At 32.9% G+C, this 12,146-nt stretch overlaps 1 protein-coding gene across 4 annotated transcripts; it reads left to right on the top strand.

Moving 5' to 3' along the window:
• Positions 1-4,907: 4,907 nt before the first annotated feature.
• LOC123909447 lies at positions 4,908-7,997 on the top strand. Of its 4 annotated transcripts, XR_006809923.1 has the most exons (6): positions 4,908-5,495; positions 5,871-5,930; positions 6,017-6,153; positions 6,314-6,361; positions 6,498-7,212; positions 7,603-7,997. XR_006809923.1 is itself a non-coding variant. In XM_045960290.1 (5 exons), the coding sequence occupies exons 2-5, from the start codon at positions 5,914-5,916 to the stop codon at positions 6,779-6,781; spliced, it is 486 nt and encodes a 161-aa protein (XP_045816246.1). In that variant the 5' UTR covers positions 4,908-5,495; positions 5,871-5,913; the 3' UTR covers positions 6,782-7,997. The 4 variants fall into 4 exon arrangements, 3 of the variants coding, with proteins under 3 accessions (XP_045816246.1, XP_045816245.1, XP_045816244.1); XM_045960290.1 differs by having other exon boundaries at positions 6,498-7,997; XM_045960289.1 differs by having other exon boundaries at positions 4,908-5,520; positions 6,498-7,997.
• Positions 7,998-12,146: the final 4,149 nt, after the last annotated feature.

Genomic DNA, 12,146 nt, shown 5'->3' with positions numbered 1-12,146 from the left:
TTAGTTGCTTCCACACCACATGGTTTTGCTGGTAGGTCCAACTTTTACCCTTCAAGAGATGACATTGACTCAAAAAAAAAAAAAAAACAGTTGTTTATGCTATGTTTTGTAATGTGGATGTAGATTGTTTGCGGTAAAATATTAACGCATTTAAACTACGGAATTTGATCTAATGGTGAGAGGTTTGGTAATATATATAAGGTTTTGGGTTGGATGCATCTGCTCCATTGTAAGTCAAAAAAACAAATTAACACATTTACACGCAATTTTTTATTTGGACCGTTCATATTAGATCAAATAAATAAGATTGAAAATTGTGTCTTTTGTATTAAAATAATTTCAATCGTTAATTTTAGATCGAACGATTGAGATTGATTACAGCGTCTTGTTGTTCCATTAGGAAATCAATTTTCGTTTGATAATTAATATTACGCTGAAAAAATCATGTTGAATTTTGACAAGAAAGAAAAAAAAATCATGTTGAATTACCTGGTATTTCACCGTATATCTTATTCAATGTTTAAGAAGTTTTTTATTTATTTATTTATTTGATTCAATAAGGCTACTACTGTATATAATAGAAATTGGTAGGGAGTTCTTATACAAAAAAAAAAAAAAAAACTGGTAGGGAGTTCAAATGAAAATAGGTGGTGAATCAATTTTGAATAGAAGAAAAATCAAAGAAATGCAATAAATGTTTACTTAATTTCGATGTGTGTGTGACCATTAGAGGTTAAAATTTGTCCCAACTCAATAGCCTGATATTTGAAAATGAGAGGAGAACTACTTACCAAGTACCAACACACTTTTTTTATTGGTTAAAATTAATAAATATTCATTAATAATGAATTGATTCAAGTGGTAAAATATTTGAGTTATCTTTTAAACAGTTAATCAAGAATTCAATATCTAACTATGAGAAAATTATATTGAGATGAGAGAATTTACCTTACGTAGTATCTCACATATTTTCTAACTAAAATTAGTCACCGTTAAAAAGTGTTAAAATTTTTGTATTATAGAATATGTTCTCAAAAGTCCTTCTAGTTTTCTTTTTATACCCCTCTTCAAATCCCACAATCCAAAGATAATTTGTTTGGAATGTGCAATCCATATTTGGAAAAAATTTACAAAAATTGAACTATAAATTGTATACGTTCAGATTGACCAATGTGAATACACTGGAACTAGTAAATAACCGACACAAAATTAAAAAATAACTCAAGGAAGAAATGACATTACCATTCAACAAAATAACTGTGCATATATATTTTAAGATTGAAAATATAGGAACAGGATTTCCTGCAGTAAACTTTTCACACAGTTTCACGCTGTGTTAAATAAGGACCGTCCGATCTAATCTGAATGGTTCAGATTGATTTGGACTGATTTTGTATAGATTCAATATGAACCGACCGATCTGAAATGGACGGATGAGATCTAAAACAACGTGTAACTTTGTGATTTACAACTGCAGTAAATCTTGATCCGAAAATATATATGCACAGTTGAGGTTTGTGGCATCTTCTTCAACGTACCACATGGTTTCTTAGATTCTACACGGTACAAATATAATTCTCATGCCTCTACTTTCTTGTAGTATTATTGCCATTTGCCATAGTAGAGCAGTATGAAGTAATATTGGGTTGTCATCCTTCATAATTGCAGAAAATTATTTTGATTAACATATTGAAAATGCACACAATTCAATGATTTGGTGGTGGATCACCTATCCATCCATTGCATCTTGTATGTGAATGCGATTATGCGATACCCTTGACTTATTACATGCATCACACTTATTATGTTGTATGTAATTCCTTTAACACTTGTCATGTTACATTGCATGTAAAACGTCTAAACATTTTTATAAAAAAAATCACCCATTTATATCTAGACATTGGCTCTAAGTCCCAACATTTTGTAGGATCCAAAGCGTCTTTAATCTTCTTCATTGTTCCTCTTGTCCCATACATTGTGAGATGATACTTATTGTTCGCATAAAAGATTAAGAATTGTTAACCAAGCATCAACACCCTTGCCAAGTAGTGCAACAATAACACAGTAACAGGAACATTAAAATATTGTCAATAAATTGACGCATAAACAGAGACATTTCATCCAAGTGAATTAAGTTGTGTGACAATGAATTAGGTGATAGATTAGATAGACTTGCATTATTTCTACTTTAAAATGATAACCAAATAAATTTAGGAGAGTTTTACTATCACTTACTCATGCAAAATAAAAATTTATTTTGACAACCTACATGTTTCTTCGTGCTTCTTCCTAATTTTCAATTTTATTGTTCCGCTACTTAAGTAGCGGACATTATAAAAATAAAAAATTTCACATCCTCTATCATTCTCTACTTAAGTAGCGGATATGTAAAATTTTAAAATTTTCAGAATTTTACACTTTTTTCTACTTAAAAAAATAAGTAGGGTGTGCGAAAAAATCCGTAGGACGCCAAAAGAAAGAAAATTGTTTTTTAGGCCTCCAAAAGCCCAAAAATACCCTTATTTTGTTCCCAATTTGTTTTGGATTATACAATCCGAAATCAACTTTAATTCGAAACATATAATCCGAAATTGATTGAAACAGGGATAACACATGCACAATGGAATATAACACGTGCAGGGCATTGGTCCACAAGAACGTGGAAGAGAAACGTGTTGTGTTGTGCATTCTCCTCTCTTACATTTGCTGCAAAAGCAAAACATAGAAGTAACCAAACCAGCACAGCAAACTTGTTATTCTTAATCCGCGTGAGTTGTGTTGTGCTTTTTATTTCAGAGAAGAGGAAGATATTGACCATGTATTTTTTAATTGTTCTTTTTCGCAACAAATTTGGAAGAGAATTTTCGTCTGGCTGAATGTGGATTTTATCCCCTTTGAAGTTAGTTGGAAGCACTTTATCTCCTTTGGTGCTTTGGTGAAGAATAAGTCATATGCAAAAGCTCGACATATAATTTGGTTGGCAATCACATGGAGCTTATGGCGAGCCCGTAATAATATAATGTTTAGATGAGATGTCATTAACTTGCAATTCTTAGTGGATCAAATTATTTATATTTCCTGATTTTAGTTTGTTGGTTGAATAGCTTCTTAGTCTTCTCTTGTATTTTCAGATTGGTGTAAAGATTTATTATCTTGTATTTTTAGCATCTAATGATTTCTTTTAGAATTGTAAGGATTTGATACCCCTTGTACACCTTATGATTCATTTTTTGCTTATAAAAAAAGGCTTAATTAGTCTTTTGGTCCCTTAAAGATATTTTAGGGTTCACAATGGTCCCTTAAAGAAAAAAAGGTCAGGATTGGTCCCTTAAAGACACATCTGTTTCTCAATTGGTCCTTTCCGTCAATTTTTTACAAAAATGTTAGTTTTAGTAGACTGAATTATGGATATCATTAAGTGTAAGTGGTCCACCAAAAACCTTATTAATTTTTAAAATTTTAACCATTGAAATTTTTTGTTATATTTGGAGTTAAAATTTAACGGAAAGACCAATATGAGACCAATCCGGGCCTTTTTTTCTTTAAGGGACCATTGTAAAACCTAAAATGTCTTTAAGGGACCAATAGACTAATTAAGCCTAAAAAAAATATGGCATTTGAAAATCTTTCAACAAAAATCAATCAAAACCAGCCCAATAAATATTGTAAAAAAAGAAAAAAAAAATCCAATTATCTTCTCTTTGCAAACGAGTAGGGGTGCTCAAATCCAAACCAATCCAAATAAAAACTGAAAATCGATCCAAAAAACCGAAAATCGCAAAAAACCGAAGTTTTTTGGATGTGTTTGGATGTTCTTTTGTGAAAACCGCTGGATCGGATCGAATTTCGGATTGATTTCTTAAAACCGATCCAAACCGAACCAAACCGCATAAATATATTTTAATATTTATTTATAATAAATATATATATATATATATATATATATTGCATTAACCTTTTTTTTCATTTTAAATTTTATTAATACTATATGTTAGTTTAATTTAATCTATTTTTTTTTTACTTTTTATATGTTTCGAATATAATTGGTAATTATCATTCCAAAATATTAATTTTCAATATATTATATGTTATATTTACATCAAACTTAATATTTATTTTGTCAAAAATGTCAAACTTATAATTTGGATATCCAAAAACTGATCTAAATTAAACCGCATAATATTGGATTGGATTGGGTCAGATTTTTTATATTTGTCATCCAAAATCGAACCAAACCGCAAATGAATTTATTTTTGGATAAGATGAGTTTTTGCCTCAAAACTGATCCAAACCGAACAGCGAGCACCCCTACTAGGGTTGGGAATAGGCCAGGCGGCCTACAGGGGCCTTCGGCCTGGCCTGTATAAGCCTGGTCTGGCCTGACCTGGTTATTAAAAATGTCAGGCTTAGGCTTTGAAAACGGTCTGTTTACATAAATAGGCCAGACTTAGGCTTCTAAAAAGGCCTACGAAGCCTGATAGGCCGACCTGTTTATAATAATTATTATTTATATCTTATAAAAAAATATTATTTATATAAATATTATTAGCTTTTAATTATTGCGACTTTTCGTAATCGTATTTGTTATTTTATTAGTTTTTAATTATTGTATTAATCATATTATTAGCATTTTCTTAATGTTGTAGAAATTATAAAAATTTAAATGTGAACTTTTTAAGGTCTGTTTAGTCTATTTAAAAAAACTATATAGAGAAGCTTTAATGTAACAAAGACTTTTAAACAGGCTACAAGGTCAGGCCAGACTTTTAAAAAGCTCAGGCCAGGGCAAAAAAAATAACATTTAATAGACCACAGGCCAGACTCAAGCCTGAAAAAAATCGTAGGCCAGGCTCAGGCCTGTCAAGGCCTGGCCTGGCCTGTTCCCAACCCTAAGCCCTACAAACGAGTGTCTTACTTCCATTTATCCAGAGTTTTCTACCATTTGTACAGTATTTGATTTATCTCCCCATATCTTGATTCTTAATACTACCATTTATCCCTCCTCCATATTTCAATATTCTTCTCCAATTTCTCCATCTAATCTCTCTTTTTCCTCATCATCAACATTTCGTGGTGGCCGCATATCTGTGTGGCTGTGGAATTAGAGGAAGAACAACATGTAGTTGGTTAGAGTGATGGATCTGGGTGATGTGAGGGTGGATTTGGGAAAGGCTGCGTATTAACTATTAAGGGCAGAGAAGGAATAAGAAAGAAAGAGAAAAAGGAGAAAAAAATCCAAAATCAATTCTGATTCAACGCGGAAGCTTGGATTTGTAGCTTGTCGGTGAACATGAACACTTTTGATATGATCGTGAACACACCATGTTTAGCTAGCTCACTCGACATGGTGCTCCTTTCTGCAAATTTTTATTTCAATTGTTTATATATCTCTCTTAAAGCTTTCTTCGCAGTTGCTTCGTCGTTATCTCAGCTACATCACGGGCTTCCGCTTCAATTACGACATCTTCGGTTGCTCAAGCTTCTGTGTAGAAATGTTATGCAATCTGGCCGGCATTCCTGGTAGTATCTTTTTCTTCTCTTTGATGGTGCAAAAGTAAAATTTCAGAGGGTTCAAAGTATAAAATATATAGGAATATATGTACAACGCCCCTCAGGTGTATGTAGCAACGCCCCTACTTTTTAGCAAATATTTCAAATTTCTCCACTTTTTTAATTATGTGTAAGTTATTTTTGGTGGTTAATGATTCCATTAGTACCTCAATTTCACTTATTTCTAACGAAATTTTCTAAGTGAGATGGAGATTCAAAATCCCATCTTCAATAATTCATACTCTTACCTTGATTTATAGTAGTATTTTCTTATTCCGAATTTTAAAAAAGTATTAAACTTTACTTATTTTTTATGGCAGAAGATGGAAAGGGGAAAGAAGCGGAGTTATAACGTGATGGAGGATGAACCGGTTAATTTTGTGAGTTTTCTACCTTTATTTTGTTACTACATCTTTTCATTCTTCTAATTTAAATGTGAAACTCTAATGCTTGTTAATTTCTACAGCCGAGATCGAGATTCAAAATCTCAAAATTGCTGCCGAAAAAGACCTACGTTTTCCGGTGTCGAGAACTTAGATGACAACACTAAAGTTTCTGCGCTGAAGGCTTCATCTTTTGTCGTTTCCCTCGTCTCATTTTCTGGTATATTCTTTGTTTTTTTTTTTTTCTTTATTAAGACTAGAATTTCTAGTCCTTCAGTAATTTTTGTGGTAAAAATTGCCCCTAAATTAACTTCGATTACTCGTCTCAACACCATTGATATAATGGAGTAAAAATTACCCTATTGCTACCTTTCATACAGGTGCTTCCATATTGAGTCCAAATTGCGGAGCAATTATTGAAAGAGACGGTAATACCAATATTACTTTACGTCATTGTTTTTTAGTTTCCTGCTTTTTCTCAAATGAAAAATCTACTGAAGTTTAGTAGCGTTACACTCTTAAATTTTTAATGCAAGTTTTTTGTTTCATGGTAAAATCTTGCAGGATGGGATTTTGATGTGATCGTGAACACACCATGTTTAGCTAGCTCATTCGACATGGTGCTCCTTTCTGCAAATTTTGCAAATTTTTATTTCAATCGTTTATATATCTCTCTTAAAGCATTCTTCGCGGTCGCTTCAGTCGTGATCTCTTTAGCTACATCATGGGCTTCCGCTTCAATTACGACCTCTTCGGTTGCTCAAGCTTGCTTCTGTGTAGAAGCGATATGCAATCTGGCCTGTATTTCTGGTAGTTACATGGAGAGCGAGCAGGAAGTTGTTGTCTGAGAGGTTCATGGGAACATGAAGCTGTGGTCCGGTAGGTGCTGGGGAACATGAAGTTGTGGTCCGGGAGGTGCGGCAGGAAGCGGTGCTCGTCCACCACATTTTGAGTTGTTAGGAAAAATAATATCGAGAGGAAAACAAAAAGATGGACACTAACATCAAGCAATGTCTCCGCAAAGTGATAGTTAGACACTTTGAGGATATACACCTAGGCCACTTCACTAAAGGAACATCATGTTGTGGTGATAGTTTGTTGGCCCAACACTTATTAGACGCACTGTGTGGAGATGGTTATGTTGTGGCAAAAGATCTTTTGAGCGCTATCGTGGTTAATTTGTTGCTAGGAGGAAAATGCCCAAGAAGTTAGTTCGGAGTTTCTGCACTTTTGATTCCGTTATTTAAGTCTGATGGTGGAATACGCCATATTGCATCAGGTGTGTAGTCGCACTAAGATATAAGAATCAGGTCACCCTATTCAAAAAATTCACCAAAGTAGAAAACCATTAAAAATAATCTCTTTATAAATTCTAACTGCAATCGAAGTTATAGTTTAGTGTGCACATTGTTATGACATTGCTGCCGAATTACAAATCTGTCAACAACAAAGAAATATTGTTTGACATTACTGCCGAAATACATCCTAATGAAAGTAGGGCAACTATTTGTTTCATTAAGTTGCATTATTTCTACTTTATTTGCATCCTAAGAAATGGCTTAACTATTTGTTTCAAGACCTCCGCATCAAGTTTTCCCAAGCTGCTTCTGTTTATTGTGATAGCAAGTGCAAGTCTGCAATTTATCTTGCTCACGACCCTACATTTCAGGAAACGCAGCAAACATATTGAATTGGATTGCCATGTTATCCGAGAGAAGTTGCAGTCCAAACTCATTCATTTACTTCCAGTTCCCTTGAGCTCTCAGCTAGGTGATGTGTTTACTAAGCCATTACATTCTCCTGCCTTTTCTTCTTTGTTATCCAAGTTGGGACTATGTAGCATACACATAGTCCAACTTGAGGAGAACTATTATCTTAACTAGTATTAGTTAGTTTTTACTAGAGTTAGTAAAATAGAGTTAGCTAATAGTTTGTTACATGTTGTAACTTAATAGTTTCTTTCTCTGGTATTTGTAAATAGATATATAGCTCCAAGTCAATTGTAACAAACACAAGGTTCATTATTCATTCATTCTGAGAATAAGATGAGTTTGCTTTTCTCCATTGATCCTCTCATCAATAATATCTTTTCTTGAGTAGTCATTTGGTTAAATAGAATAATCAACTTGGCTTAAATGAATCGATTATTAGAGCAATTTAATTTCACACAACACATTGAATTACGGTCAACAACAAAAAAATAAGTATTGTTATGGCATTATAAAATTAAATCAGTTGATATGCTACATTTGTTTATTAGAGCTTTGATCTATGAGCTTAGCAGACTGAGCTCATACACTATCGTTGTGGCTAATATTTTGAAGTGTAGTCTCCATAAATGATTGTATTGGTGATTTTATTCAACTAGATGAATATATGATTTGGAACACAACTCTAACTAAAGATTGGGCAAAATGTCTTATTAACAATGACGAGGTTGCTTGATTCACTATCCAATTGTGGCTTCAAGGCTTAATTAATCATTAGCAATGTTATTTCTCTGTTTTCCATTTTAATTATAACAACTTATATTTTCATTATAATAGTTACTCTAAGTTCTCCACATGAGTTTAACTCAATTGGTAAAAGATATTGCATCCTGGCACTTAGGGGTGTCAAAAAATTCTATTTATCCATTATTCATCCAATCCATTCACTAATGCATTCATCCGATCCATCAATTAGTAATAAAATTAGTTAATGAATTGGATCGAATTCATTCATTTAGTTAATGGATTGGATTGAATAATGGATCCATCCGATCCATCAATTAGTAATAAAATTAGTTAATGGATTAGATCGAATTCATTCATTTAGTTAATGGATTGGATTGAATCCATCCACCTTACTTTTAAAATTCAGTGGCACCCCACTTATTCAGCTTAAGCGTGACATTTCTATCGATTGGACTACATGACAAAAATAAAAAATAGTTACTCTAAGTTTTAAATCATTGATATTGGGTCAAATAATTATTTAGTCAAACTTTTATCTCTTAAAATAAATAAGGCTTAAATGCAGTTTTGACCCCCCAAGTTTCACAATTGCTTGATTTTGGTCCCCCACATTTTAATTGCTTGATTTTAACCCCCTAAGTTTCACAATTGCTTGATTTTAGCCCTCCAAGTTTCAATTGCTCGATTTTGGCCCCCCAAGTTTACCCCCTTTTGCATTTGCTAGCCCCCCGTTGAATATTTTCATTAAAAATTGGTTATGTGACATTTTAAAATTAAATAAGTATTTAAAAATAAATAAATAAATTACAAATTGTTTTTTAAAAACTAAATTATAATTTTTTTTATTATATGTAGTTTGTAAAATAATTTTGTTATATAAAAAAGTAAAAAAACATTTTATGAATTATTTTTTAAAAACTTTGTAAACTTTTTTTTAAATAAAAAATAATTATTAAACTTTTTATTAAAAAAACAATTTTTAATACATTTTTATAAAAGCAAATATTATTATTTTTTAATTAAAACATATTTATAATTTTTTTAAAATGTCACATAAGCAATTTATATTAAAAAAAGTCAACGGGGGGCTAGCAAATGCAAAATGGGGTAAACTTGGAGGGCCAAAATCGAGCAATTGAAACTTGGAGGGATAAAATCAAGCAATTGTGAAACTTAGAGGGTTAAAATCAAGCAATTGAAATGTGGGGGGCCAAAATCAAGCAATTGTGAAACTTGATGGGCCAAAACTGCATTTAAGCCAATAAATAAGTAGGATATTTTTGTTTTGGCTTTCACTATCAGTTTAATCTGATTTAGGGGTCATTTCTGACATCAAATGTTTCAAGCCCCCTACCGAACGCAATTGCAAAAAATCGAATCGTGGTTCTTCCTATCAAGTTCAGCGTCAATCACCACTAAATCAACTAAAACACTAACATCTACATATTATAGTATAAAAAATAAAAAAATCTGCATATTGTAATGTTTTTATCAACTTGACTATGTGAGACATAATATGTCAATAATAATAGTAACAACTACAACAAAATATTTTTTTTTAAACGAACTAATAATTAATTTCACTCAAAATGTCTAGTTTTGTTTACCAATGTTTTTTTTGTCTATGATATTTAATAAATTTTAGTTCATGATTGTTGAGACAAAATCTTATTTTGATGTTTTAAAGATAACAACCCTTAATTAAATTTTAATTTGATTCTGATTATTTTGTGATCTAACAAGTGCTCTTGAGTGATTTAATTTAAGAACAGATGCAATGGATTAAATTAACCTTGTTTCACTCATAAGAAAAGAATCAAACACGTTTTAGACAAATCTGCCTCAGAGAATGATCTCAGATTGGTCTCCAGACTCACGTGTTCAAAAGCATAAGCACTTATTCAAGTCAACTTGGTACAAGACAAGAATGAACTTTTAAGTTGGACTTATTAAAGGATCATAACAGTGCAAATAAGTCATTTAAGGCAAGGAATTGATTTTGGTTCTTGAGCTTACTCGAATAAGCTTCTTTAAGGAATAATAACTTCACATCTTGCAACAAGGCTTTATGTTCTCCAAGAACATCATTAAAGAAGTTAATCTAGACCAATGAGAACTCAACAACAAGTACATACAGCTTGCAAGGAAGCTTCACATCTGATCCAAGTACAAGTTTATGACATGGGTGGCTACACTCTCCCATAAAAGAGTACTCATTTCACTATTCATGTGTCCTTTGAAGGACAAGTGAACAGTTGCTACTCTATGCCTTTGATGAAGAGTTTACAGCTGTTTGACAACTTGCAACAACTTGCAACAATTCTATTTTCGTTGGACCTTATCCACACCATTTCAGAGAATGGTCTCCAACGTCCTGGAGAATGATCTCCCAGTTTTCTGCACTTAGGTGGCAATCTTATCCAAAGGAATTCAAATCTTATTTTCTCACATGGGAAATACATTTGCAAAGGATATACACTCAGAGACAACTCATTGACAGTTGGTGAAAGAATATTTCTGACCAACAAGTACAATGTGACAGTCAGAGACCATTAGAAGAATGATCTCCTGGAGCATCTCATAGACAAAATCACATGGGCTGTTTTGTTTCTATCACAACGGCTAGTTCTTCACTCACAACGTATATGTGTGATGTCCAAGCAACAAAGGAGCATCTCCATCTATAAATAGCACGTTGGTTTAATTGGAAGAGCAAGAACTTGAAGCACACAAAGCAATCTAATACATTCCATCTCAAGCAATCAAGCTCTCCTTTTCACTCTTACTCTAAAGCTCTTTAGAAATCTAGGATCATATATTTGTAGAGTACTTTGAGTGTATCAATTTGTAAGCTTCACATCCGGTTAGGTGTATAAGCTTAGATCCAAAGAAATCATTGAAAAATCATTAGGATTCTCTCAAGTCAATTGGGTATAATTGATTGAGGTTACCTTGTAAAGGTAGAGCAGCTGGTTATAGCTGGGTACTTTGTGATCTTGGTTTAGATCATAAAGGGTCTTTGATCTGGGCTTAGATCAAAGGGAAGTTTCTGTAATCTTGGTCTAGATTATAGTGGATAATCTCACGCAAGTGGGGACTGGAGTAGCCCATACTATTAAGGGGTGAACCAGGATAAATTCTTTGTGTGATTCTCTCTTCCCTTACTCTTTTTATTTGGGCAAACACTAACTCATTTTACTGCACTTATATTCCAGGAGAACGTTCTCCAGTTAGTCTAACCATTTACTGTCATAGTGTGTATTGTGCTTAAATTGTTTTGCAGTTAAAATTTTAAAGGGTCACAATTCAAACCCCCCCTTTCTTGTGACAAACATTGTTACTTCAATTGGCATCAGAGCACTGCCTCTAAAAGCTAAGCATCTAACAAGTGCTTGAGGAAAAGATTCAGGAAGGAAGTAATGTCCAAACCTGCAAAATTCATCTCAGAAGGAGGATCATCAACTAGACCACCTCTTTTTGAAGGAAATGACTACTACTACTGGAAAGACAAGATGGAACTATTTCTTAGGTCACAAGACATCAACATGTGGACTGTAGTAGAAGTTGGAGACTATACTCCACAAGTCAAAGACTCATTCACACCAAAACCACAGCTTGAGTGGACAACTCAAGAATCTGACAGGGTACTACTAAAAACTAAAGCTCAATTATTTATTAAAAGTGCTTTGTGCAGGGAAGAATATGACAGGATCATGGAATGCAAGATGGCCAAAGAAATGTGGACCACTCTTCAAAC

This window comes from Trifolium pratense, linkage group LG2 (genome assembly GCF_020283565.1).
Source record: "Trifolium pratense cultivar HEN17-A07 linkage group LG2, ARS_RC_1.1, whole genome shotgun sequence".
NCBI lineage: Eukaryota > Viridiplantae > Streptophyta > Magnoliopsida > Fabales > Fabaceae > Trifolium > Trifolium pratense.
This window is presented reverse-complemented; position numbering and strand designations above follow the sequence as displayed.